Source organism: Osmia lignaria, chromosome 6 (genome assembly GCF_051020975.1).
Source record: "Osmia lignaria lignaria isolate PbOS001 chromosome 6, iyOsmLign1, whole genome shotgun sequence".
NCBI lineage: Eukaryota > Metazoa > Arthropoda > Insecta > Hymenoptera > Megachilidae > Osmia > Osmia lignaria.
Window position 1 is genome coordinate 7837088 of NC_135037.1, and position 27829 is coordinate 7864916.

Here is a 27829-nt window from a genome sequence, read left to right on the forward strand (position 1 = left end):
TTAAGGGTACAATTTCGAAATGAAAATGTGAGTCACGTGTCGGAAGCGCTTTATAATATAAATCATAATTATTATAATGAATTATTTTAATTATTTACAAGGACCTCGTATTCCTGGAAGGATAATTCTGTTCCTGCGTAGGGGATGTACAAGCATCCGTGAGTTGGATGGATCTGTAAAAATAATTCCTTTTCATAATCTTGCCCAGAAAGAAATTTCTAAGAAAAAGAAATTGAAAAGATCTAATCTTCAACTGCAGTAGAATTTTTATCATCGGTCTTAATTGATATCGCAATAAAGGAAGGCTAAAATTAAATGATGCTTCTTGAATTCGTTTCTCGTCGATTCGAATTAAAATCCGCTTTGAGCTGGAAACACGAATTTCCCGTACGATAAAAGGAATAGTAAACTCCGACCTTGCCAACTGTTTGGGATCCATCATGGAAAACACGACCGACATACAGAGGTTCTCCACCAGAAGTCTGTCCTGCGACTACCGCGTTACTTGGAACGCTTCCATTGCTGCAGACCTCCCATGAAAATTCAGATCTGCACAAAACCTGTTAAAATAAAAATAATTTTCATGAAGAATTACATTTTTTCAACGCTCCATCGTATCAGTTATTACAGTTTTTAACGTTACGGAGAAACGATGATTGTACAGATAAGCCATAAGTCTTTCTGTTGATCCATCGATAGAGTGGCTCTATTTAAAGTGGATTGTTTGAAGAGTAACTTCCTTATCTCTTCTCGGAATTTCAGATCACATATTTTCAATTAAAGAAGTATAAACGATTCTAAGAAATAACATACCGTTGTACAAATGTATGTGCCGAGCATAGAAATTAATAACAAAATAAATATAACTTGTCTTGCACAAAATTAAGAACAACTGTGTTTTTTAAAATGTTTTCCAACTCTCGAGGCAATCGCGTGTTGAACAAAGCCCAAAGCTGGACGCAAATAGTAAAAAACAGTATCCCTATTCTGTAAAACAGCCTTGCCTTGACACGAAATCTCGATTTCGTATTGCGTGCGTTAATAGGCTGATTAGTTACAGCAGGAGATCAAGTGTATCTCAGAAGTATTTTGTTATTTATTAAATCGATTCACATATCCGCGTTAAAACTTAATCGTTTTAACTCTCCCGGCGAAGATAAAGAAAAGAAAAACGATGATACCGTTCGTTTTTTACACAACGATCAGATTAGATTACAAAAGGAACGTTAAAAAATTATGTTGCTTACTTCGAAATCATGTTTGCCATATTCCTTGCCCTCGTAACACACGTAAGCGATATTTTTCTCAGGTATCACTTTGGCCGGAAGCATATCACCTTCGTGGTAGGCCCTGCCGACGTAAATGGTGGTACCATCACTGTCGTGACCTGCACTGACCGCAGTATCCGGTACCCCTTGTCGTGCATTTCGGTGAACCCATCTGTAAGCTTAAATCGGATTAATTATTTCACTTCTACCAGCTGAATTTTAATTTTCAAGTTAATTATACGAGCAGGGGTGGGTTTTGTCTTTGAGAGACCTTCGTTCGTTAAGGGCGAGGACCAAGAACATTCGTTGAATGAATGCAGAAGTTATGTAACATAAATTATCGATATCCAATTTGTTTACAAAATACGTAATTATTAATTACAATTATTAATAATTAATTATTAATGTTATAGGAATATACTATTAATTGTGTAAACTTAAGATATTTCTTAACAAAACTGTTCCAGAACTTAGTTTGCCGACTGATAAGAAAAGAAAGCTTGTGCGACGCGTTGCACCCATGTTTACTCTTCATTTTGAATTTCTAGATTCGTGCATCACGGAAAAAATTATAAGTTGCATTAATATTATATTATTTATGCAAGGTTTGATCACTTATAAAAGTTATGTATAATATCTTCTTGAGGAAAAAGTTTAAGTTGAAAAATAGAATAATTGTATTTTGAATAATTGCAATTATAGTACACCTTATTACACACCGTTGTTTTGCCGGCCGCATTCTACGTTTTAATAATTATAATTAATAATTTTTGAACGTCTATAATGATAATAAGTGGAATAAAATAAATAGAATAATTTGTTTAATAAATTAAATTAATTTGCAAATTCCAAAGTTATTAAATATTTACAGTGTGTAATAGGTAAATTTCTATAAATTTGTTTAATTGATTAAATAAATCGTATAATTTACCTGGCATCTTGAAACCTGATTCGGTTGGAACTTCAAAAACGAATGATACTTATCTTTTTCCTGCACCTGGTTAAAAACAGGTGTAATCTTATCGTATATCTGGAGTAATATTTGTATTCTGTTTAAGTCGTTGACGACTTAAAGTCGTGTCACACTTTTCCCGAAATAAAGAGTAAATTGATTAATGATATCATTTTGAAACGATCTTTCCAATAACTCATGTTGAATTAAATTACAGCGAAAACAATTAAAAACATACATAACTGTAGATAATTTTTATAAATATTGTTGTAACCTTTTACTGTAAATTCAAATTTATTAATATTCTGTATAATATGCAACAGATATATGTATATGGTTTATGCACCGCATGATTGCATTTACTATGTACAAGGAACAAATTTAAATAAGCATGTAGATTAAAATATGTTCCTGCATATGGGACACGTGGATTTCTGACTTGTACTAAACCATTTGTACTGAAAGAAAAGAATGAACAATTCATATAAAGTTTAATAGAAATTATGAATACTAATTATGTGAATAAACATACCAGGCATGCAGTATGGAATTTCTTTCGACATGTGTGACACGATAATTTTGGTATCTGGTATGTGTTTATGTGAAAAATACTGAAACAAATGTAACACTCTTCTACACCAGCGAATTTCTTGTCTAAATTCTTTTTCCATAATACTAGTCCATCCCACACTGATCCGTTCTATAAAAAGAATAAAAAGTTAAAATATTAGAATATATGTTTGGATGAATTTATCTAATTTTCGTGAATTATTACTTGATGAGTGAGGAATATGGATAACTGCATATGACAATTCCGCCAATTGGCAGTACCACCAGCGTGTTGGCCAGGTTCGACTGTAACTGGTCCCAGTGGATAATTCGGTGATAGAACAATATTAAATTCTAATTTAGTGTCGTCCATTTGATATAAGGCAACAACCTCGCGAAACGTTGGATGAACCTTTACTTGCATATTTTCAATATTTTGTAACTTATTATTAAGCAGTTCTTCTTGGCACAACATGGGGCTAACATAATGAGTTGTGATTTTGTCTACTGCAGCACTAACTCTGCTGTCAGCAGTGCTCCACCATTGTCTCACCAACACTGGCAAATATCTTAAACTGTTTGTGTATAACCAGCATACTATATGGTCTAATCTCCATTCGGTCCAACTCTCTGTAGAATATAATAAATAAATGAACTCCAAAAAGAATTTTATTTGAAAGAAAAATAGTTGGACTATTACCTCCAAAATCGAGAGATGGTTCAGTGGAAAATATTTCTACCACTTTTGAACTTTTGTTCTTATTATCTTGAAGCATTTCCACTGGCATTAAACGAAATATGTTATTCAACAAACTAGAGAAAACGTTGTTCCTGAAATCATTCATGGATAAGAAATCTTTAATATATATTCATTGAACATCTAGAAATTGTTCATAAAATAGTACAAAAATATTTACTTTAGTCTTTCAGCATATTGGTAGAGCAAATCACCATGCGCATTTTTGCACATTTCTAGGATAATAGCCCATGTTAATAAATATCCTACAGTGTATGTATAAGAATCTGTGTATGGCTGAATGGTACAACTGACTGTATCGCATAATCTATAAAATATTATACGTTATTATATAGATTAACATTCTATATACATTATTGAGCATAGTAAGCCTCCCAGGAAAATTGGTGACTATCCCGGAAGTCTACTTTGCTCGATGTTGTAAACGTATTAGAAAAAAAATTACTTGAAATCCATCAGAATAGTATTCACGATATTTTGCGTGTTTTGAAGTACATCCTCCATTTTCCTAATGTTCAAATTATTTACATCGAAGTTTTCCGACTCTACAAAAACTTTGTCTAGTCGAACAAGTTCTGGTACTGCATGTTTTAAGACATGATAAGCACCCAACTGTATGCTGGCTACAGGAGATTGAAGTAATTGCAATGATAATTGAACAGTATCCGTTAACGATAGTGATTGATCTATGAAAATGATGTCCCCGTTTAACATTTTCACTGCTTTTCCTAAGTAATCTAACAGTACAACCTGTTTCAAAACTGCTTTCTCATTGTATAAATCTGTAAAACGAAATCAATTATATTTTAATCTGATATTTAATTTACAAATAATTAATATACCTGTATAAGGTATCCAAGTCCGAATAATTCCAGTCTGTATATCAGAAGCAAACACTTGTTTCCATTCATCCAATACCGTTGGTGGCAAATCTGCTACTTCTTCCTGTTCATGTTTGTTAATTAAATTCTGGAGCGCATAATAAAGTTGACAAACGGCTACTGCAAACACAGATACCTGTAACATTAAAAAAGAAAACGAATAAATATTAATTATTGTCAGTAGTTGTTTAAATAATGTGGAATATTGAATGCAAACCTTAAAATCATTAGCGTTTTGTTTTAATTTAGTAACTGAAAGTTGCCACAGAACCAGAGAGATTAGAATAAAATTCCAATGGTTCGGGGTTAATTTGGTAGGTGCGTTTTTAATAAGTTCTGTTAACAATCGTAAAAGCTCCAATGGTAAACTTAACTTTTCCCATGATATTTCAGAAATATCACTACAAAAATAATATATACTTTTTATATTTAATTTAATAAATTTTATATCATTTAATGAATCCATATATTACCAATCGAAGAGTAATAACGAAGGGTTTTCCTTTTCATAAGCCATTACTTTTTCTAAAATATTTAAGTAGCTTGTATTATCTTCCTGATTGATGAAGACATTTCTTGCTGCTATCAAAGCATAGACATCGTTATCCATCGATATTGATATATCGTCAGAATGTTGCAATTTAGATAGACACTGTATCGCTTGTAAAGTCATTTCATTATTCTCAGTAAACATATCATTAATTTTATAATGTTTAAATATTTGCTTAGGTTCTTTGCCCAAATGTAATTCAATGCAACAAAAATGTAATATATAAGATAACATACATCCATACTTCGAACTATTCCTATAAATATATAGAAAAGGAATAATGTTTTATAAAATAATCAGTGATTGATGATATAAATACTTACATTCTAATATGATCAAAAATATCGTCGACTGTTTCTTCATTAATGTACATTTGTTGTAACCGTTTAAAACTATCTTGTACAGTCATCAGAACTTTATTCACGTTACTGTAACATTTGGTCTGCAATAAATTAATAATTGATGAAGTATGAACGTCGTTATTATAGAAATTGAACTTTTTATTGGGCTACACTTACAGATTTGTAATGAGAGGAATAAATTTGTCCCAGTATAATTGAATGTATAACGTTTATCAATAAACTTGTCACTCCCGGTAAATTCAGACTATGTATTAATACTTTCTCGTCATCAGATTCTTCTTCTCTGATTTTATTAGTAGATATTGAGCATAGATTACTTAGTAAGTTTATATTAAATAATGCCCATTTTAAACAGTTCTCGGTATTGTCTACTATCGCATTATTGGTTAATTCAATAGACGTACACTTTTGATAAATTTCTATCTTTTGATCCAGAGATGATACATACAGTTTACCACTTATCACCTCACCATATACAATTATTCCAGTTACCTCAGCCATCCATACTGTTATATCATTATCTATCAGGAATGCTAACATAATTTCTTTCGTATACTCCTCGTTTGTGTAAATGTTATTATCAATCATAATCTCAACAAAATCGACTGCTGTGTTCACTATCACTTCCTTAACATGTTCCTCATTTCTGGAAATTGATATACAAATTATAAATCACGAAATAAAAGAATCTTAAGGATAATAAGAACTTTCTTACGAATTATAAATTTTTCTCCACATAGAAATCGCAAATTTCTTAGTCAAATCAATAAATTCTGTGGGCGAAAGTTTCTGAATGGCTTCAAAAAGACCTTTCTTCCACACCTCTCTCATTGTATCAATAAAATTGGAATTATTACTGAAACAATTTTGTGAAAGCAATTCGAAAAGTGTTTCCAATATTTGTGTAGCTCCAGGTATTGACTGTTTATGAATCCACGTTAATGGAACAATGGAAGAAATTAATTTTGCGAAATCTAATAAACATGTTTCGTTTATTTCGTGAAGTGAATTGCATAGTATAGATATAACTTCATTAAGTCCTTCTTTCTTTATCAATAAATCTAAAATATGCATAAATTTTTGAATGTCATATTAAGAATTTCTTTTTTAAATTTTTAAATAAATAATAAATACTTACTGCCATCATCAGAGGGTTCAAAGGCTAACAGAATAAGTTTCTGATTATTTTCTAAGTCAGTATAATTACCGGAAGCAATTTCTTTTGCCACTTCTATTAATAAGCTAGTTATTTTCGACTGAGAGCACCAATTTTTTATTATCATATCATTTCTATGCTTTTTGGAGAGAGCACATTGTATGATGCTTCTTGATGTTACAATATCTTCCAACTGAAATTGAATAAACATATATCGTTTAATTGTACGTATTTACATAAAAATATGTATTTTACCTGTGTCAGTGACTTCAAAATTTCGTTCTTCTCCGAATCATTCATGTACTTCATAAAATTGAATATTAATTCTACTATGTGTTCAGTTTCTTTTGATGGTTCCAATAACCAGTTTCGTAAGATTTGCTCATAAAAATTGGAAAAGTTTATTTGCGTTTTAAGTGATTCTGACAGATTCTTGAAAAGATCTTCACTTTCAAAACATATTATGAGTTTGTTTAAATGTACAATATATTTATTTTCACATTCTTTAATGATTTGATTGAAATATTTGATGCATAGAGAGTTGACAAAGTTATTGAGTTCAGAAATGAATTGAGTATCAATATCAGTGCTGATAATTTCTGTTTGAGGTTGAATTATCTCATCTTCCTCTGAATTGGAGAATTTTACTTTAAGATTTTTACGACCGTGTGCAGGCGCGGTTTTTAATATAATTAAGAATTCAATCTGAGAATTGTTTGTGTCCACAATATTGAACGTTTCTGAGTGTTGACGTGCATCTATGAGTAAATTGAATAATTTATCAAGTTCGGACCAAAATTTTTGCATTATAATAGGATATGATTTATAATCTTCATTGTGCCGGTTTTTACTCCAATATCGTACTAAATGAGTAATCTTAGAGAAAAAGGTCTGTTTCATAGGACTATTTTCCTTTAAACACATTTCTAAAACTGGTATCAGCTGAAATGATTAATTATTAACATTAATCTAAGATATCTCATGGTAATATTTATAAGACGATGTAAAATAAAAACCTGTTCTTTGAGAAGTGCATTGCTTAAATCTTGATTATTAACATTCAGAAGAATAGAATAACGTAGACATTCAATAAATGATGTCATTACTGCAAACATTTCTGAACGACTTGTCTGTACGCTTTTTACAGAAAACCTGAGAAATAAATACGTTTCAGTATATTCTGCGACATGAAGAATATCGCGATGCACAGCATTTAAATGATTAACTAATTGATTTACCCTTGTCGCATATTACTGAAGAAATCCATATACAAATGATGAGGATCAATATTCAGCTTTGGAAATTGGCTAACAAATGGTAACAAATTTGGATAAACTACGCTAGCGCAACATTGTCCTCCACTTCTTAGAACACGCCATAACTTCGGTAATACTAATTTTTCTACACTTACTAGACTATACCAGTCCTGAAAAGAAAATAATTATATGTAATTCGATATCATTAATTATAAAAATACAACGTTTACCTGTATTTTATTTATAGTGACAAGCACAGATTCCCATACAGCAGACAGTAATGCAGGTTCTGCTTCATCAAGATTATTCATAATAGTTGTTACAGCTTTCTTCTTTTCATCTTGTAACAACATATCTGCATTCTCAATGATTGATGTTAATACATTGAAAAATGCTGTTTTAACTGGAAAAGCATCATACTTAACTAACTTCCAGAATTTGTTGTTACTTATAATTTTACGATGAATATCAATCATTTTTTCAATTTCTTTAAGAGGGACTTTCCTTAGAAAAACACTATATCCTTGTAAACTAGCTACCAGCACCCTTTGATATTTTGTTTCCATCTCTTCTGCATTGAGGTTCCTAATAACAAGCAATATGTTAGTACATATTCGTAATCATAGCTTCTTTCATTCTCCAGAAAAATACGAAACATACTTTTGTATAGATAAAGATTGTGCAGTTTGTACAGTAATGTTATCACAGATATATGTCAAGATTTCACACTGGCAATGCACAATGGCATCGATAACTTTCTTTTCTGGAAATGTCTCCTACATACAAAAAGTTTTAGATCATAAAATGCATATTAATTGCATTATTTTCTTATCAGCAATCATAATAAATTACATTAAATGAATTAGTAGCAGCTGATGCTGCAGGAGGATATGTATCATGCTGTGAAGTAAACCAAGCCCCAGCAACTTGCTTGAAATACATTGCTATGCCTCTTCCAACACGTTTTACAACAGCTGCATGAGCTAACTGTGCAGCTTCTCTTACTCTGTGTTCCACGTCTATAGCTAAGGCACAATACAACCGTGGCCAAAATGGTAACATTCCTTCAACAGCTGATAATTCTGCTTCTTTACACAAAGTAGCAAATTCTTGCAAAGCCTGAAAATGTAATATTTTATTTTGATTAGTATTTCTGTATTCAATTAGAACAATCATATCTTACCTTGCACTTTGTTGTTGTATCTTTCTTATTCATTTTCTTCAATACTAGTTGAAAATTGCTATCAACATTGTTGAATTCAACCTCATTTGTGTTGCAAAGTGATAAACCTGGTAATACAGGTACATATCCCCCATCCTTAACAGCTGAGAAACCAACAAAGTTTGGTATTGAACTGCCAAGAAGTTCTGCACTTCTGCTGCTGTTAGATGGCTAAAAAAGAATATACCAATATTGTTTTTGTTTATTTGACAGATCATATGTCAAACAATATAAACAAATCTTAACAACACTTCTTAACAACACTATAAAGAATTCATTGTAAAGAATGAAGCATATATTTGTCTGTAGAAGTGTGAAAAAATGATAGACTAATGAAAATTTGGGTAATAATGAAGTTTAACCTACAACATTCTTTCTATTTCATAAACTTATATTTTATCATCGATATAATTTTATCTTACTCTTGCATTATTTTTCGTTCGCTGAGCTTGTTTATTCTTCCCCATGATAATTAATATAGGAACAAGAAATGCTTGAACGTCACATAAATTTTGATCATTCCTTGTATAAACGTTGTAACAGCTGATCTCTTATTGCTATATGCAGTGCTACATGTGGCTATATGTACTTATACCACAGTTCACCAGAGTCCATAACTGCGAAAAGACCAGTTTTCGTTCTTTACGCATCTCCAGTACGCATCTTTGCCCTGATTGGCGATACTCCCACTCCCATACGTTTGCGCACAGCGTCGCTGAAGCGCCTCCACGTGGTGCATCTATGCAAAAATGCATCATTTAGAGTGTATGACGGGTAGCACGGTTTTTTACTCACGTGTATCATTTTGTATTCTTCCTATTCAACCGTACTATTGTTTCACCCCGTATATTAAACTCGCGGTTAATAAAGTGGGAAGCAATTAGCGGAATGGGAGTTTCGAGGCTCGTTAAGTTCCCCCACCATCTTCCAACCTGCGCGGCTTAGTTATGAACTCTCGTGGAATGAAATATATATATAGTTATATGACTATTTTTTTTTGAATCAGAATATTATATTTTGTGGAATTTAATGAAGAATTAAAATTAACTTGTGTGTTATTTTTGTTCCTGTATGCATTTCGATATTAGACCATTTTTAAAGAATAATATACATGAAAACTTTATTAGACATTTTAGAGAAGGAATAATAAAACACGATGATATATCGAGTATACATACTTCTATATTGGGCATTAAATTAGGCAGTATTATTTTAAACCAAGTAAGAAATTGTTAAATGTATGTAAATTTCTTTTTAGTTATAAAATAAAAATACAATTAAGTTTTTTATTACAGGTTAAATAACCATCATGATCGTTGGAAACAAATTGGGCCAAAGACTGTTATTGTCATACTGTTCATTCACTTGCATTTATTTTCCTGGTATTCTGATATTACTGAAATTAAATGACAACTTGTACAATGTGGGAAAGTACAAATTCATTCCAGTATTGTTGATTTTACTTTTCGCAGAAGTAATAAAGTTACTGTTCCCTATTTTTCATTCTGAGTCAACAATCATAGGGAGGACTGAATTAAGGACATCAAAGACCAAAAGGACATGGTCCAGATATTTGAAGGAAGTTTTTAAATTCATGTTAGTTGGGTTTCTTTTATCTCTTGCATATTACATTGTAATTATATTGTTTGGTGCACCTGTAATGGCACACCATGAAGAAACCACCATGCTCACAATTACATTAACTAGCCTTACATTCATTCCTGCAAGTCTGCACTTAGGTGTAGATGGTGCAGTAGAAATCCTAACAGGGATGCAATCACAGAAAGGCAATGTTTTGGTGGATGCCATAAGAACAAATATTCAAGCAACCCTTTTGGGTACATGGTTAGGTGCTTTTGTAATTCCATTAGATTGGGATAGACCCTGGCAAGTTTGGCCAATTCCATGTGTAATGGGTGCTCTTCTTGGCTACACTGTTGCACATTTTATTACTCTTATAAAGACATTACCTATGTTAAGATTAGGTAAAAAGGTCCATAGATAAATATTAGCAATTAATGAATAGTCATAAAATTTAGTGTTACAAATTTGATGCATTTTGATATACATATTTATTTAAATATAAAGAAGTTTCTTAAGAATCTGATCTCTTGTACTATAGTAGTGTTAGAGCTAATTACAATCATCCAAATACTACATTTTGAGTAGCATATTTGTGTTAGTAATATTCAATTCACATTCAGTAATTTAAGAGCTGTTTATATTTTATATAATGTGATTCATACAAAGAATATGATCTCTGAGTCTAAGTTATGAAGGCAATAATAAAAATTGTTTTGTACAAAATAAATACTATCTATAAAAAAAGTCATGCTGGGTCATGTTACATAAACCTATCATGAACCTTGATAATGATTACGATGAAAGTATAATGGATTCAAGCTGTTAATACAAATTTATTATGAATTTCTTATAAATAAGTATATATAAACATTAATAGGCACCTTAAAATACCATAATCTTTCCTGCTTATAATTTATACCATGATAATAAAAATTATATTATAAGTATGAAAAAAAAGAATGTTGGATGACGTTGAAATTGCTATAAATCATGTTGACATTAAGAAATGAATATTATATAGTCAAACTCATTTCAAATTGTTCTGAAACATCTCCACTATGAGATGTAATTTTCTATTACACACTAGATGTCAGTAGCATTGATGTAGCACTGTGTGCAAATTACGACCTTGAATTTGTTCCGTTTTATCGTTGAATATATCAAGACCGGCAGCCCGGCAGATTAATATTCCTTGCTGTTCTGTTCATTCAACTGCGACTGTGTCTCGCGTCGTCAATTAGTAATTCTAAATTTTTCATTATGTCGACTGCAGGAAAGGTATTTGTTTTCATTTCGTATTATTTTTAACAAATAATTATAAGCAGTTATTTCATTAAGATGAAAACCATGCATGGAATTATATGATATCCATATTTTGAATTTAGGTGATTAAATGCAAAGCTGCAGTAGCATGGAAAGAAAAGCAACCTCTTTCACTTGAAGAGGTTGAAGTGGCACCACCAAAAGCACATGAAGTAAGAATTAAGGTTGTGGCTGTAGCCTTATGTCATACCGATGCTTATACTTTGGATGGATTAGATCCAGAAGGAATTTTTCCATGTATTCTTGGCCACGAGGGTAGTGGTATCGTTGAAAGTGTCGGGGAAGGAGTTACAGAATTTCAACCTGGTACTTCACCATCATTTATTATTATATTTGTTAACTATAACATGTGTTACATTCTTGATTATGACTTCAGGTGACCATGTAATTCCATTGTATATTCCTCAATGTGGAGAGTGTAAGTTCTGTAAATCTCCAAAGACAAATTTGTGTGGCAAGATCCGTGCTACACAAGGGAAAGGTGTGATGCCTGATGGTACTTCTAGATTTACTTGCAAAGGACAGACACTTGCCCATTTCATGGGTTGTTCAACTTTCTCAGAGTATACTGTGGTGGCAGATATTTCTCTAGCCAAAGTACTTTATTACACATTAGTAGTTCAATAATTATTAATTATCATTATCTTTAAAATACATGTGTAATGTTTCAGATTGATCCCACTGCACCATTTGACAAAGCATGTTTGCTGGGATGTGGAGTACCTACTGGATATGGTGCTGCTCTTAACACTGCCAAAGTAGAACCTGGAAGTACATGTGCTATTTGGGGACTGGGTGCAGTTGGATTGGCAGTTGCATTTGGTTGCAAAAAAGCTGGTGCTAAGCGTATTATTGGAGTGGATATTAACCCCAGTAAATTTGAGTATGGTAAGTTCAAAGATTTTATTAATATAACATTTTCAGAAAAATAAAAAAAAGATCTTTCTCAGCTAAAAAATTTGGAGTTACCGAATTTGTTAATCCAAAGGATTATAACAAACCAATTCAGGATGTCCTGATAGAATTAACCGATGGTGGATTAGATTTCACCTTTGAATGTGTTGGTAATGTAAATACCATGGTAAGTTCTGATTCTACTGATTAATATTAGATACTTATGAAGAAGGATAATTGAGTTACGAAATATTCTTTATTTAGAGAGCTGCATTAGAATCTTGTCATAAGGGATGGGGCACATCCGTTATAGTGGGTGTCGCTGCAGCGGGTCAAGAAATTAGTACTCGTCCGTTCCAGTTGGTAACAGGACGAGTATGGAAAGGAACCGCATTTGGCGGTTGGAAATCAAAGGAAAGTGTACCTAAACTGGTAAAAGAATATTTGTCGAAATCGTTAATACTTGATGAGTTCATCACGCATACTTTTCCATTTGAAAAGATCAATGAAGGATTCGATTTATTGCATTCAGGCAACTGGTAAGTGTTAATAAGATACTGTTACCATCTCTTCATTAAAATCTATTCTTTTTCTCATTACAGTTTAAGAGCTGTGCTCAAATACTAATAAAGGATGTACATGGATGTTCTTTCCCAGTTTTTATACCATTTGTAATGTGAACTCTGATTAAAGAATCTGTCATTTATAATATATATATTTTGAATAAAGATGTGAAAGATAATTTTGAATATATGCAGGGTGTTTTTTATACCGCCATTATATAAAAAGCGACGCCTGGTGTTGAAGTGGAGAACTACAAATATGAATCTATTTTGCGCTACCTATCGGTGAAGGTAGAAAGCTGATTTTTAGCACCAAACAGTAGATGGTGTCACAAATTTCTATTTTTTGCCGGTCTTTTCAAAATATAGAAATTTATGCATTTAAAATCGCTAAGGTTTGGAATTACTCCATCTCCCAGGTTTCTACAACAATCTTTATTCATAAAGAATTCTTACAGCCACATGTACAATACCAGTTTGGTGAAATATTAATAGTAGCTCTGGAATGAAGTAAAAATTCTTTACGCTTTGACCAGGTGCATACCTTACAAAAATCATCACTGTACGAAGATCATAGACGATTTTTTTTTCTTCATTGTATATAATTATGTATATACAATATGCAAGACTTTCGGTAAAACTATGTACGGTTTGCTTGAAAGTTAATATGCTCGTTAATCTATAAGTCGACAATATAATAATAATTCAGGGGGAATATAAATTGCGCTCCAAATAGCAAAGAGTTAATAATTCATCGCGAATTAGGTTTCCCGTAAACCAATGCAATGGCACGGTGAATTTCTACGAATTCTTATTTTATATACTTTTAATGCTTCCAAACGATGCGACTAAAATACAATTTATGCGAAACAATAAAACGCAGTACTTACCATCGGTGTAAATATATTTTATCGGCGTTCCTTTCTATATTAAGTGTATTGCAGAAGAATATAATAAATCTCGCTTCTCGATAAGAATAAGTACTAAAATTCAAAGTACTTCCTAATTAACAATATATCAGAGCGTTAAACGTACTGGGTTTTGATGGATGCATCAAAGTAAACATACGTTAGGCGTAAAAACTTAATGTCAATGTTATTCCTTTCTAGATGAGAGATACGTATAATTTGCGTTGGCTATTCCTACGTAAATTGCCTTCTAATACTAGGGCATATTCACATAGTCACACCGATCAGTTTTTCTACGGATTACATGTTATATTCTAGTACCTACGGTGTACCACACACTCGTTAAGTAAAAGTCGTAAGTAAAAATGCTTATAATTACAGTAAATGCAGACAAATCACGACGGGTTGATGTACAAACTCATGATCAGTTTCTACGTTGAACATAAAATCATCAATAGTAACAGAAGGATGATTTTCAACACAAATAATACATATACTGTTCCATCAAACCCAATGAAGTCAAAGAGTACTCGTGATCCGGATGAATGAACTATCATAATCGTTTACCGTCGTGATTGAACTGCGACGATTTAGTAGTTAGCGAGTACGAAATAGGTCATTCTTTTATGCAGTATATCTTACACTAAATCTCGCAACGCAAGATGGCTACGAGAGAAATGAAAAATAAAAAGAAAAATGTATAAGGATAGTAATTTTACCGTGGAAGGAAATAAATAAGCGTGGGTGACGCGACTTATCTATCCAGTTGTTCGACGTACAATTTCCTGCGAATAATCATTTAGTAGGTGCTTAATTAAAACTATCCTTGTGATTCGGATTATGCGAATACTTCCGATAACTCTATATCTTTAAGCGTGTGCACCTCTCTAAAGAGTGTGTTAGATGCGTTTCGTGTCTGCTGACGATCAGCCGGGATTTTCTCTCTCAGCCAGCTTGTCTTCGTCCGCTGTATTATCGTAAAGTCATAGACAGTATCATATATATAATTTATATATATATATGCATTATGCTTAGACATTACAATTCGAGATACTGTTAATCTAACGCGATTAGAAATCATAATTACATAGAGCATTCATTTTCATATCATTTTTTACGTCTTTCTTCTTTGTATTTTCTTGTTAAAGGTATCGTAATCTCTATGCGTCATGGAGTGGACATGTGAATTTTACCCGATGGAGGATGAGCTTTTGTTCCTGTTCCCTGTTGCATCGTTTTTCTCCTTTCCTCGTGCGAGCGTATCTCTTCCCAAACCCCTAGTTTCTTTTACGCATAAATATATGTATAGTTCGTGTCGTGGACATTTTATGTAAAGGTGTTTACGCTTATCGTACTCTATTGCACTGATGTTTACCCCCTCGGTTATTGCACTGTTTAAGGTTCCTGGTGGTCAGGAGATTCTCTCTGATTCAGCAGCTTCTTAACCCTTTTGGCACTTGTGTTTCTTAAACAGCTCAATTTGGATTAATTCGACAGAAAGCATGTACTATTATTATTTTTTTCTTGAAGGTAAAATTAACGATTAATATTCGGATTAAGGATGGACCGGTTATGTGACTCAAGGTACAATTACGATGCCAGGGTATTAGCTGCTAGTTTATCCTCCTGCTTTTCGTTGCTCTTCGAACTGATTTTAGGCTCACGCAGCCGTCGCTGTTGACTCTTTGAAGACACTTCCAATGACCACGGCGATACTCAAAACCAGCGGACGATCGAGCGAGATTATCCCAAATTCTTCTTCATAAGAAGAACCTCGTCGTCCGGCTGTTCGATATCACGTTAAGGTGCTTTGCTTCCGGTTACTGCCGCTGCTGTTGCTGTTACTGGTTGGATTCTAAGGAGTCTAAAAGTCTAACGGTTGATCGGCTGATCCTTCGAGATCCTGGGCGGAGTCTGTGCCACCGTCTTCGTCGTCGTCCAGGTCCACGCTGTTCGTCTTCAATCCTCCGTTGCTGATCTTGTTAACGATCGTGTCTGAAATAAATGAACAGTTTTAAGTATTGCATAAATTTGAATCAAGCGAATCTATTATGAAAAAAAAATGCTTACCACAGTCTGGCTTGCTGCCACGTGTTCTAGTACCAGCGAACTCGACACCATGAGGATCCACACACCAGCACAGTCCAAGAGCACGATGACACTGGGTGCTACGGTAGTACCCTCGGGAATCACAAGCGGGTGCCACGTCAGGGGATGATCGCTTGCGAACTGCGGCGCAGGGACGTTCAGCCTTTGAGAAACATCCGCACCATTCTGGACCACTTACAAAGATGTCTCTGAAAATGTTAAATAATATAAATATTGTAATATCATTATTTATGAGTTCATAACGTTGAGAAGGTAAATAACATTGCAGAAATTTAAAAAAAAAAGTAAAGATAAAAATTGGAATCTAGGGTACTGGTGATTTTATTCAGTCATCAAAGCGTTAATAATTCAGTATAATTATATATAATTAAAGTAATTCTTTATCTTTTTAATTTCTCATTACTGCAGCTTTATAAGGGATGAAATAATAACTACAAGAGATCCGGTTTCCATGTTCTCGCGCAGAAATCAATCGACGTCAAATGAAAATTTCACACACGTTCGTCTGCCTCTCAACAAACCAAGCCACTCGGTTCTATGGGCACGTACGCTTGAGACCCATTACGTTCGAGCGTCAAACCTCTCGAAGGTATTAAAAAACGAAAGAGTTCTTCTGGTTCTCCTTTTTATTTATTTTGTTGGTTCACGCGAAGTTTAATGATTTACAAGCAAATGGAATGACGTGAAAGTGAACGAAACGTTTGAAAAGTTTATGAAACAGTTTGTTCCTCACCCGTCGGTGTCGCAACCATCCAAAAACGGTTTCAGACAAGGCTCGTTCTGATCGTGTTCGAGTCCATACAACTCTGAAAGAGACAATCGGCCATCGTTGTCGCTGTCCAAATGTCCGAACATCCACCTGACCTCGCTCTGGCAACCGATTGGGAAGTGACCTGGAAACGGTGGAAAAATGAAATATGAATTTCGATGGTAGCTTCTCTTTGCGATGGAATAAAATGAAATAGAAATGTCGTGTAGTTTGAACAGAGGTTGTAGACATTCCGGTATCTACAACTTGTTTAACTTCGGAAGCTTGAAAATTGTACACTAAAATTAAAAATTTGTTATTTAATATTTTCCCTTTTTCATATCCTGGTACTGGAAGGATACGACGAATTTCCATTTTTCATATCGTTTATTTTCTGTCCTAATAATTTTTTATTTAAAAATGTATCGTAATTACCAGTTTTCAGAATAGGTGATTGTTCAGTACCGAACATCTATAACTCATCAATTCATTAATCTCTCTTGTCATAGGGTTGATTGTAAAGTCACGTAGAAGGAGGAATCGAGATGCTACGGTGAAAGTTTCACGAGAGACACGGCAAAGTAATCGTGGCAGATCACGACGGGAAGCGATTCATTCTAACGGGACAATTCTGAACTGGTACGAAAGCGATTGCAACGAGTAGCGTGCACCAACGTGAGATAGTTTCGAACTATGGTGCTGGATCCTGGCACCGTAATGTCCAGACAAGTCCGTTCCTTTCGTGCTGAGTAATTAGTTTGTTGTGTATCCAACTTCGGTCATGCTTTGTTCGGTCATTTCTGACTGTTCAATTTCGAATAATTGGGATAATTTCAAGTGTTCGAACTCAATCGTGTGTGTATCAAAAGATTACCCATGAAAGTAAATGAAATTCTTATTTTATATTTCGCTTTTTTTTTTTTTAAATTTTTCACCTTTTGGTTTAGGACGCGGACGACGATGTTTAGAGTCTGCCATGACAACAGAAAACCAATCCAACAGCCGATTCGCCATAGCAGGTTTCGACGATGGTGGACAATCAGAGTTCCGCGACGATTGGGAATTATACGTCGATTTCAATGGAGACGGTGTTTTCTCCATCACTTCATTGCTCATCAGATGTTTGTCATCGTACTTGTTTCCAGCCAGTACCTGGAACAAACATAAAAAACCATTCGATTCACTTTTCTGAAAATACATTACAACGCCGCGCCGTTGCGTGTCCGCGTATCGAATTGGATTAATTAAACGTTCCGTTGAATTTTAATTTCCTCTCGTTGCATGATTCCTTGTTGCAAAAATTGCTTCGTCGCCTATATAATTGCTGCAAACGAAGGGATTCGTTGCTGAATAGGCAGATGCTTTATATTTTGTTTGTAATTAATCATCGCGCAACTGTTCGCTTGAAAATTTTTATAATTTTCTGTGTTTGATCCTCAAACAAATTTTGTTGATCAAGGATCATTTTATATGGATTTACAGGTACTGAATAATGTTTGGGTTATTAATTGAAGCTTAATTATTTACACTGGTGTAATTAGGATTTTCTTCTGTGGTGGATTAGGTGTCTTAGAAAATTTTGAAATTTTAATGTTCTGGAATTCTGAAATTTCGGAATCTTAGAATTTTAGAATTTTACAGTTTTGGAATTCTGCAATTTTGGAATGTTAAAATTTTAGGATGGTGAGGGGCCAGTCCACATCTTGGGAGAGGGGAAGATTCATTTTGGTCACTATGAGTAAATCGGATGTTGATTAATAAACGTTTAAGAAAAGTTATGCTTGTAGGCACGAAGGATGGAATTTAGATCCTTTTACGAGGACGTCGAGTATCCTTCGATGGTTGTACGTCTCTCATTGGTCGATCGTAACCCCTCCACGTCGATGGTTCGTATTTTCAAGCAGCCCAGACGAGGCGTCTTTTCCATCGATCCGACGGAAAGCGTCGCCAGACGACGAAGAGCTGTAATATCGTTACGGCCGGTTGCAACCCCTAAGACTCGACTACGTACATAGACTCACGGAAGTACTTCAACATTATACTTAAACTTAAGGTCTGTACACAATATAGCAATTACGTTTTGCCTGCTATAGGAGTTCATCAGTGACTGATGCATGAAATTTTGTTAAAAAATAAAATATTATATTATATTAATAAATTGAAAGCTTGGAAACTAAAAGAAGCTTATTAAAAGTTAATAAGCTTCAATGCTGCAGTAGAAATAGTAGATACGTAAATTCAGACATATTAAAACTTTAATTAATTAATAACTTTGACTTGTCAGTCAAAAGAGACACAGTGGAAATAATGATGCTTAGTCAGACACTGAATAATAGATAATTGAAGGATATTAAGATTACCATTATAATTTTAATGATGTATAAGAATTTTACTTTTATTCTGAGATACGATTATAACTCCGCATGGTCCATAAAGAAGTATTAATTGGATTTTTTTTTATTAATTAGAAACTAGTTTATACCAGCCCTTAATCTCAAGGAAAAGTCAATAAAGCTAGAATTATCCCTCTTTTTCAACCCCCTTCTACCTCTCATTTTCCAAAGGGTTCCAACGTAATAAAGAAACTAAGACTGGATAAGTATTAATTACCAGCGTGGCAAGGAATAATTTAAGAAGGCTCCCTAGGATTAATTTCACTTCGAACAGCTTCTCGAATTAAATTCTCTTTCTTTGCTCATTTTCTCTCCGTGTCCCTCTCATTCCCATTCCCATTTTCCATTGGTTGTTTATCTTCGATCTCCTTAAGTAATTTATTCTTACTTTTCTTTCTATTTACCTTGCTTTCTGTTTCTGAGAAAGAAATGCCAGTTCTAATTGAAAAATTCTAAATTGTAGAAAAAAAAGTTACTGATATCTGATTTTTGAAAAGATGCAACATTTCAATTTCTTTTCTATATTTTTCACTCTATTGTACTTTGTTTAATTAAGTTTGTGGTATGGATACAGTTGAATTAATGAAACTTCTCGTCAGCGGTAATTATTTACCCCAAGGGAACGATTAACTCCTGCTCTCGATAAATTTCAAGAGGAAAGGAGGATCGTAATTTCTGAAGGATTTAAACGCGAGACGAGGAACACATAGTCGATTAGAGTGGAAATCGCATTTACTGACGCCACGCTGATGATCACAGAGTCAAAGTGTGGAGATCAGCACGTTGTCGAAGGGGAAAAAAGCAAAATTGCTGGCAGGGGATCGCGGGAATTAATTAAGATCCTCGAAAGGAAATCCACGATCGATTTTCAGATCTCAAAACCGACCGCTGATTACCGGGGCCCAGAGCTAACTTCCTCCTGTCTCTCTAATCCTTCCTTCTATTTTCTCCGTCAGGACCAGCAGAGCTACGACGTATAAATCCAAGGATTTACGGGTTGGATAATTAAAATTGAATTTCTTCAAAGCGAAATTAATTTTTGACTTCTATGGGATCGACGTCGATTTTTGATAAGAGTTGAACCCTTCGTTCTTTAGCACAATTAATAAGAAGATTAGCAACATTTTATTTTTCGTTATTTAATAAATTTCTAAATTCCCTAATAATTTTGCCCCTTTGATTCAAGGTAATAAGTCGTCGAAAGGGAAAAAAAAGTGTTTGTCTTGGCCCGTTCGATAAGTAAAACAGTCTCGAAACTTTTCAGGGAAACTTTTCCATAAACTTGCACAATAGCACGGGTCAAAATTAATAAGTCGATGGTAGACAGTTGTTTGCGCAACGTCATCGGTTGGCTCGATTAAAATTTCTTCTCTGGTCCACGAATCGAGGGAGGGTTGGAAAACTTTCAACGTTCCCGTGTTCCGACACGATCGATCCCGGATCCTCGGTGAAATTAAATTTCAAGCGAAAGTATCTCTCTCTACGAAAAAAAAAAAAGGGAAAAGTTTTGCATCACGCCCGTGTCGCGGCTCACGAAAATCCCGGCTTATTGTCAGCGAAACAGAACTTTTAACGAGACACCTTTCCACTTCTCGACGTGGCTTTTTTTTATTCTCTTCCCTTTCTATTTTTTTTGTTCACGTTGTGACGTTGTCGTTTTTTTTTTTTTTATAACAAGAAAGAGAGAAAAAAGAGGGGAAGGATATTCCAGTAAGTAAGACAAAAGCGAAAACTCATTGAAAATCGAGAATGGAAGACAGCGGCGAGCAAAACGCGCGATGAAATGTTCATTGAATCGACTAATCTATTCAAATGACAAGAGCCAGAAGGAATACGGGGCTTGAAGGAGGTGGAGGAATTATTGGACAAAAGCTTTCGTCGCGTTGTTCGCCCTCGAGAAGCTTTTAAATTGAAAATCTGTCGCATTGTCCCTCCTAATTCGCCTAGTTCCTCTTTGTAGACGGTCCACGAGTTTTCTGTACACTGTATCTCGTTTACTTCCTCGATAATGGCTATTTTACGCTTCTCAAAGGGGCTAATTTTGAAAACCCTCTTTTCGCTATTTCTGTCTTCGAAGAAAATTTTCATTCGTATATTAACTCCTGCGACCCGACGCTTTTCATCGGCAACAGAAATTTTATTATAATTCTCAAGATATTTATAATATTGCGGTTAAAATAATTATTTATTATATTTAAATAGCTCAGTTTTGACGAAAGTTTATAAATTAAATTTTAATATACCAATTCTTTAATTATAATTAGTTGTTTCGATGACTTGTTTGTAAATTACACTTTGATTTATCATTTCTTGCCACATCGAATTACACCACGTAATATGATTTTACATTTGAAAATCAGAAATTTCAACGGGTAACGAGCTAACTTTTCCTATTCGAAGAAGATTACACTTGAACCGCTCCTCCTACTTCGGCCAAGAAATTTCCGGCTAGGAAACCAGAATGAAAATTATCATTCAAGATGCTTGACAAACGCAGAATAAGATTCATTACGAAACTCGAAACGAACCCCTTAGGAATCTTCTACTGTAAATACTAAAATACTCTCGAGTTTCTCGCTTCCTTGAAATATTCACTTGCTCCTCGTAGCAAGAGATACGTATATATAATACCGGAGACAGAAAGAAATACTGAAGGCGGCCGGTACGGCGGGTGAAATAAATAACGTGGAAGGGAAAGAACGAAGGGTAGGATATCAATAAATAAAAGTTTAGCAACAGTGAACGTCTACGCGGAGAGGCGAACTTCCTTGTGTACGTGGTCGGAACTGTCTGAAATTCCCCTAGCAGAATCGGGAATTAGCGTGTTGTGTCGGTAAATCATAAGTTTCTTCGGGAATAGTTTCCGTTAGTCTGACAACCGTGGCTTTTCTGATATCAATGCTTGTTTGACGAATATGAAATTTATGCATCACGAATTGTTTGTCGGGAATACGATTGAAGTGAAATATTTAATACCACTTGACGGATTTATTGAGGAGAAATCATTTTTTTAAGATGGACGAACCGACAAGATGGGGGACTTAGCTCGCCTCGGAGCGCCGAAATCTCAGGGTCGGCCTTGCCAGCGACCGAATCGACAAAACAAGGACTTATAAGCATAAATTTCGCATTCCGCGTCTAAACCCATAAAATTGGGATTAAGAAGCATATATTTCGCATCCAGTAAATTAATACGTATTTGCAATTCAAATTCAAGATAAATGTATTTTAGAATTTACCATCTTTCAGAGTCGGTTTTTCTTCTCATCTCTCGAAGAATATTGAATTTCCTACGTCGAAAGGATTAATAAATTCGACTGGAGCAAGAGCGATCCTCTTTCCTTTCGTATCGGGCCGTGTTTCACGTATCATGTTCACGATATGTTATCACCCCGTCAGAGATAACGTTTTCAGGAAATTACGATTCGTCTGACACGGGACATTCCAGATTTTCGATTCGAAAGATACCACCCTCGTGTGTACCGCGTATTTATACAGACGGAAGGGCGGAAATGGGGTAAACACGAGCGGGAAACAGGATCAGAGAGGGTGGCGGGTTCAGTTTGTTTTTAGCTTAACAACAAAGGGGTGCGTGTATCAAGTTCACGGAACGGAAGAGGGTAAAATGCAGTTGTTGCGTTACTTTGGGATTGAAATCGTCTTTCGAGGGGTGTGAAATGTTTGCACGAGGGATGAGAGGAAAAAAGAATATGCCGGCTATTCGCCAGCCATACAATTCTCAACTATTCAAATTCTACAAAAATACAGTTACAATTGTTAAAATATATAATTCTAAAATTTACCCCTTTTTCTCTCTATATCTTTTTCTTATCGTTTCTATAATAGATTTAAAAAAGGCGCATCAAATAAAAGGAAGAAGAAAAAGGATAGACAAAGTAAATTGGAAACAGAGGTTCAGATAAATGGATCCATCTGATTCGAATCCGAAGGTCCATCGAATCGACGCGATGCGGGGATGAAGATCGTGAAAGTAATCGATGCATAAATTTCCAGGAAAAGGAATAAACGGAAAGAAAAAAGACAGGGGTAGGAAAGAAGAGGAAAAGGTTGTAAGCAGAATCGACTCGGTTACGTAAATCAGGGGGTGCGCCTTGTGATTCTTCCACCCCTGTTCGTAAGATTTCTATCATTGCCAGTGTTTTATCGAGCGGTTCTGTGGCATGGCCTACCTTCGACCTTAAATTACAAGGTCGCTGGTGGAGAAAGCTCAGAAAGTATAGGTATTTCGCGTAAATCGTTGCACGAGTGAAACTCGAACACGTCGAAAGAAATTCTATAGCGTTTAAACCTCTTGTTGCTCGACAAATCAATAAGTAAAACTTCTTAAATCACTGTATTATTTATCTAAAGACTTTCGAGAACAATTTTCACAAAGTTTTTTTCATGATTTGTAATTAAAGGTGCAGAAATTAAAATCTTTCTCTAAAGTTTAAAATTCTGAAATATGAAATTTACCTATAGAATTTAAAAAATTAGAAATTACAGCTTAAAATGTTAGAAATTAATATTCTATATTATTTCAAACAAAAACAATTCAGGATATTAAAGTATCCTCAAGATATTCCTCAATATCATATTTTTCACTCAAACTGCATGGAATCTTACGCCGGCGGAAATTCTAGTATTCCATGGAATGAAATACGATAACGAGTCCAGTTCATAGGGGATGGGTGGCTGCGAACGGTTAAAACGATTCCAACCCCTCGGTCCAGATTTATTTTGCAATATAGCTTGACAGTATGCTGATCGCCTCGAGAATCTCTGATTCCAAGTTAAATAATTCATCGCTTCTAATACGAATAGTAAGAGCAGCGCTATTAAACACGACCCCCGTGAAATATTCACGGTACGCGGTTTTTCCAAAGACCGATGAATAAATGAAATTATAATCTGTTTATACAGGGTGTCTCAGCATCGGTAGTATAACCGAGGAGGGGGAGATTCTACATAAAAAAACAAATCGAAAATAAAGAAAAAAATTTTTTCATTTGAGACTTCGTTCTTAGATGGATGGATCTCGATAGAAGTCATATGTCACTTATAAGTATTACTTATTTCTACCTATGGATTTAGAGTGGATTTAAATGAAAATAAGACATGTAATTTAGTTACTAACTTACTTTATTAATGCAAAAATTATTGGCAATGCTGCCCGTTGTGCTACTAATTGTGATACTAATGATAACAGTAATTAATACTACTTATAAGTGACATATGACTTCTATCGAGATCCATCCGTCTAAGAACGAAGTCTGAAATGAAATAATTTTTTTCTTTATTCTCGATTTGTTTTTTTATGTAGAATCCCCCCCTCCTCGGTTGTACTACCGATGCTGGGACACCCTATATGTACCTTATAAATCAGAACGACGGCTTTGTTGTACCTTGCATTGGTAGGAAATAGATTTAAAAAAAATTTATTATTTAAACATTCCAGTCCCTGTTGGGATGGAAATCTATGTTCTACTGAAAAGGGTTTCCAAATTAGCGAACAACCTCGTTAATTTTTAACATTTTTTTACTTTTAAAAATTAGAATATAAAATTGAAAGTGAAGCCTATAATTTCTAAAAGAAAGCTCAAGTTTTTATTGAATCATTACCTAAGAAAAAATTCTCCAATTTGATTTATTTTAAAATACTTTCAAATGGTGGAGCTCTCAGAAGCCCCGTAAAAAATCTGTCCAACATCCTTGATTTCTTTCAGATCATTTCCCACCAGAATTCCCGTCATTGTAATAAAATGAACGACGATGAAACGTTCCCTGGTGGAGCCAAGGATCCCATCGAACCGAGGCTTGAAAAGCCGATCGACCGAGAACGATTCGCACGATACACTCGTTCCCAGTCACGATTCAGCAGAATATCAAATTGCTGACTGTTACACCAGCCTGTTTCCTGTTTCTGTCCCCGATCTATCGCGGTTTGATCCCGACATACAGCCTCGTTTCCATGTTTACGCCGGTTTCTACCCGTCTGGTGTACCTCCTTTGTCAACCGGTGTCGTATATCCAGACGATTATACGTCATAATTTCTGCTTAATTGACTAATAATCCAATTAAACTGAACATTCTGCACAATAACGACTGTTGCAACGGCTATTTGTTAGGATTAACAGGATATCAGGTTATTAGAGAAAGGGAAGGGTCACTTGATCTCTCCGTTAGTAGGTATTTTCATCTCATTTCGTCAGCGCGTCAATTTAAACCGAGAGGATCAGATGGTGGAATGTTTTAATTAAAACTGGTTGTTTCGGTCACGTACGGTTTTGCAGGAAATTTTTGACCAATAACGAACATTTTTGCAGCTTTTGCACAATTTGAATTTCCTATTTAATTGGGGGATTACGGATTTACGCATGAGATGCAACAATTGGAGGGTAGGATTTTTCAGTGATTCAATTAATTCGATTAATTCAATCGTTACACTCACCTTGGCGCGTTTGCTGTACTTCAGGTATTGATAATGATGATTGTCGTAATTGAAGACGCGAGGGGTAAGCGTGATGTCACGATTCCTCATCTTCCCTGTCAAGGACTTTTGCCGTTGCATTTGCATCTTTTTGTTGTGCGCTCTTAAATCCGCCGCTGAAACATTCGTTTCAACGTTAATTAGCAGAGGTTTCATTTTCGAAAGGTAAACTCTATCCTCGAGATTAGAATTTTTAACGACAATTGTGTTGCAACAATTCCAATTTTACTCAGTGTTTATAATGAAAATATTGTCAGCTACTTCGCGGAGAGACGCAAAATTGGGGAGTTTCATGAAATTAGAAACTTTCCGTAAATGGGAGAAGCCAACACTGGAGAAAGTTATGCCGAAGGAACATGCTTTTAGCTTGATAGAAGTTGGTCTACAAGCGAATTGCACTTTAATCAACTAATAAGTAGATTGCAGAAGTTTAGGCAAATATTATACATAATGCGATATTTTCCCTTTTGAATAGCTTATTTTATTTTCAATCCGCGTTGCCGAAGATTGTCACGTTAACGTGGTCGAAAATTGAACGAGAAACTCGACGAGTAGCTCATTAACCGGAGCGCAAACAAACCGACCGAAATTAGCATTCGCGTTCGCTGCGAACCGACAGCTTTTTCGATGATTTTTAAACAAACGCGTCGACGTCTCATCCCCCGCTCTTTCACGATAAAACACGACCGTCGACGTTTACACGGACATTTCCGAATATTTTATGCGCTCTTCTGGTTGTGATTTTTATTAATTGCTCCGAGTTTATTTGGACTAAACTGACAATGCTGTTTCGCGTGTTTATTTCGAAAAACGAAAGAACTTTAATTGAGAGGTGTTTCTTTTTTTCTTTTTAAATAACAGTATCGAACGGGTTCAATAACATTTATATTTTTATAATAATTGAGAACATGTATCATAAGATAAGACGTAAATATACGTCGGGGGTGTTCAAAGGGTTAATTTCATCAGCTCATCAGCGTTTCAGAGATGAATTAATGATTCAACGCGATTCAAAGCGTCGATACCGAATCGAAGGTGTTCAATGAATTCCTTTCTTGACCCAGTCAAGTTTTTCCCGTTTCTTTAATCGGGTCAGACACGCATTCGCGACCGTTTAATCACTTTAACGAACCGTTCGTAATCCGGAATTCAGGCGAGCATTTTCTCTGTACTTTACACGTGGAATTAATTCGTTAGTTTATTCATAGACGGCCGTGTGTAGTTGGTTTAACAATGGAGCCGTGTTTGCGCCTCTCCGCCAGGACCCAGGGACAAGCACACCCTCCATGAATATTCATAATTGCCTGTTAGAACAATAATGTCGCTGTTAAAGCGTATGAAGGTGCACGTCTCGTGTCTACGTCTCGTATGTCGAGGGAAGAATAATTCAAATGGTATAATATAAATATATTTTACAAAATATTCGACATAGTAAGTTTGTAATTTCCCTATAATAGAATTTCAAGGATTTTTAGATAAATAATTTGGAAAATCTGTAACTTCGAGATTTTGTCTTGTTTTAAATTGATACGCACTATAAGCTTGCAGCGCGCCTTTTGTACACCCCCCCTAATAATTTAATTGAAGGCTTGAAATAAAACGTGGTAAGGTAAGGTTTATGGACATAATTTTTTCATCGACTGTACACGCGATTCCAGATGATTCTTACCTTTGCAGGCGCAAAAGCCTTTACAGGCAATGCGAACTGACGTGTGGTGGATGCAATTGTGGTACTCGAGCCGGCATGGGGAACTGTACGTGCGATTATCGCTTCCGCAAAGGAACGTCGGCTTCACCACAGGACATTCTTGACATCTGCAACAAAAGGAAACGCGAGAGTCGTTAGATGAAACTGTTCCCCGA

General features: G+C 34.8%; 5 protein-coding genes across 5 annotated transcripts in view; 2 read left to right on the top strand and 3 right to left on the bottom strand.

The window, feature by feature from the left end:
- Positions 1-32: 32 nt before the first annotated feature.
- Positions 33-2342, bottom strand: LOC117601635 (natterin-3). The gene is made up of 4 exons (XM_034318647.2): positions 2200-2342; positions 1248-1447; positions 417-560; positions 33-173 (listed from the first exon to the last, which is right to left on the bottom strand). The coding sequence occupies exons 1-4, from the start codon at positions 2204-2206 to the stop codon at positions 87-89; spliced, it is 438 nt and encodes a 145-aa protein (XP_034174538.1). The 5' UTR covers positions 2207-2342; the 3' UTR covers positions 33-86.
- A 149-nt stretch (positions 2343-2491) lies between these two features.
- On the bottom strand, positions 2492-9542 carry Ltn1 (E3 ubiquitin-protein ligase listerin). The gene is made up of 21 exons (XM_034318630.2): positions 9376-9542; positions 8915-9124; positions 8584-8850; positions 8392-8507; positions 7962-8316; positions 7714-7901; positions 7492-7627; positions 6731-7417; positions 6458-6668; positions 6035-6380; positions 5476-5965; positions 5281-5399; positions 4881-5213; positions 4625-4808; positions 4369-4543; positions 3972-4308; positions 3687-3833; positions 3470-3600; positions 2996-3399; positions 2753-2920; positions 2492-2678 (listed from the first exon to the last, which is right to left on the bottom strand). The coding sequence occupies exons 1-21, from the start codon at positions 9418-9420 to the stop codon at positions 2619-2621; spliced, it is 5109 nt and encodes a 1702-aa protein (XP_034174521.2). The 5' UTR covers positions 9421-9542; the 3' UTR covers positions 2492-2618.
- A 174-nt stretch (positions 9543-9716) lies between these two features.
- Positions 9717-11453, top strand: PIG-F (phosphatidylinositol glycan anchor biosynthesis class F). Its single transcript, XM_034318645.2, has 2 exons — positions 9717-10174; positions 10249-11453. The coding sequence occupies exon 2, from the start codon at positions 10263-10265 to the stop codon at positions 10956-10958; it is 696 nt and encodes a 231-aa protein (XP_034174536.1). The 5' UTR covers positions 9717-10174; positions 10249-10262; the 3' UTR covers positions 10959-11453.
- Positions 11454-11594: 141 nt separating this feature from the next.
- On the top strand, positions 11595-13507 carry Fdh (alcohol dehydrogenase class-3 Fdh). Its single transcript, XM_034318640.2, has 7 exons — positions 11595-11815; positions 11923-12166; positions 12237-12457; positions 12532-12748; positions 12811-12941; positions 13019-13293; positions 13357-13507. The coding sequence occupies exons 1-7, from the start codon at positions 11798-11800 to the stop codon at positions 13379-13381; spliced, it is 1131 nt and encodes a 376-aa protein (XP_034174531.2). The 5' UTR covers positions 11595-11797; the 3' UTR covers positions 13382-13507.
- A 1078-nt stretch (positions 13508-14585) lies between these two features.
- Positions 14586-27829, bottom strand: part of Cow (Proteoglycan Cow) — a 97233-nt gene continuing 83989 nt past the window's right edge. Inside the window, exons 5-10 of the mRNA XM_034318639.2 lie at positions 27636-27781; positions 25928-26082; positions 18018-18234; positions 17068-17227; positions 16296-16522; positions 14586-16220 (exon numbers count right to left, since the gene is read on the bottom strand). Of these exons, the coding sequence (XP_034174530.1) occupies positions 16090-16220; positions 16296-16522; positions 17068-17227; positions 18018-18234; positions 25928-26082; positions 27636-27781 (1036 nt within the window). The 3' untranslated portion in view covers positions 14586-16089. The remainder of the gene's footprint in view (positions 16221-16295; positions 16523-17067; positions 17228-18017; positions 18235-25927; positions 26083-27635; positions 27782-27829) is intronic.

What these genes read in the sequence shown, in the direction of transcription:
- LOC117601635 (XM_034318647.2), bottom strand. An exon ending in ATGGCAAACATGATTTCGAA is followed by an intron (nt 561 to 1,247) that starts GTAAGCAACATA and finishes TTATTTTAACAG; the next exon opens with GTTTTGTGCAGATCTGAATT. An exon ending in GATCCCAAACAGTTGGCAAG is followed by an intron (nt 174 to 416) that starts GTCGGAGTTTAC and finishes TTATTTTTACAG; the next exon opens with ATCCATCCAACTCACGGATG.
- Ltn1 (XM_034318630.2), bottom strand. Translation starts at nt 9,420, where the DNA reads ATGGGGAAGAATAAACAAGCTCAGCGAACGAAAAATAATGCAAGA. An exon ending in TGAACCCTCTGATGATGGCA is followed by an intron (nt 6,381 to 6,457) that starts GTAAGTATTTAT and finishes TGCATATTTTAG; the next exon opens with ATTTATTGATAAAGAAAGAA. An exon ending in GACTTGGATACCTTATACAG is followed by an intron (nt 4,309 to 4,368) that starts GTATATTAATTA and finishes TTCGTTTTACAG; the next exon opens with ATTTATACAATGAGAAAGCA.
- PIG-F (XM_034318645.2), top strand. Translation starts at nt 10,263, where the DNA reads ATGATCGTTGGAAACAAATTGGGCCAAAGACTGTTATTGTCATACTGT.
- Fdh (XM_034318640.2), top strand. An exon ending in AGTTACAGAATTTCAACCTG is followed by an intron (nt 12,167 to 12,236) that starts GTACTTCACCAT and finishes TTATGACTTCAG; the next exon opens with GTGACCATGTAATTCCATTG. An exon ending in TTGGTAATGTAAATACCATG is followed by an intron (nt 12,942 to 13,018) that starts GTAAGTTCTGAT and finishes TTCTTTATTTAG; the next exon opens with AGAGCTGCATTAGAATCTTG.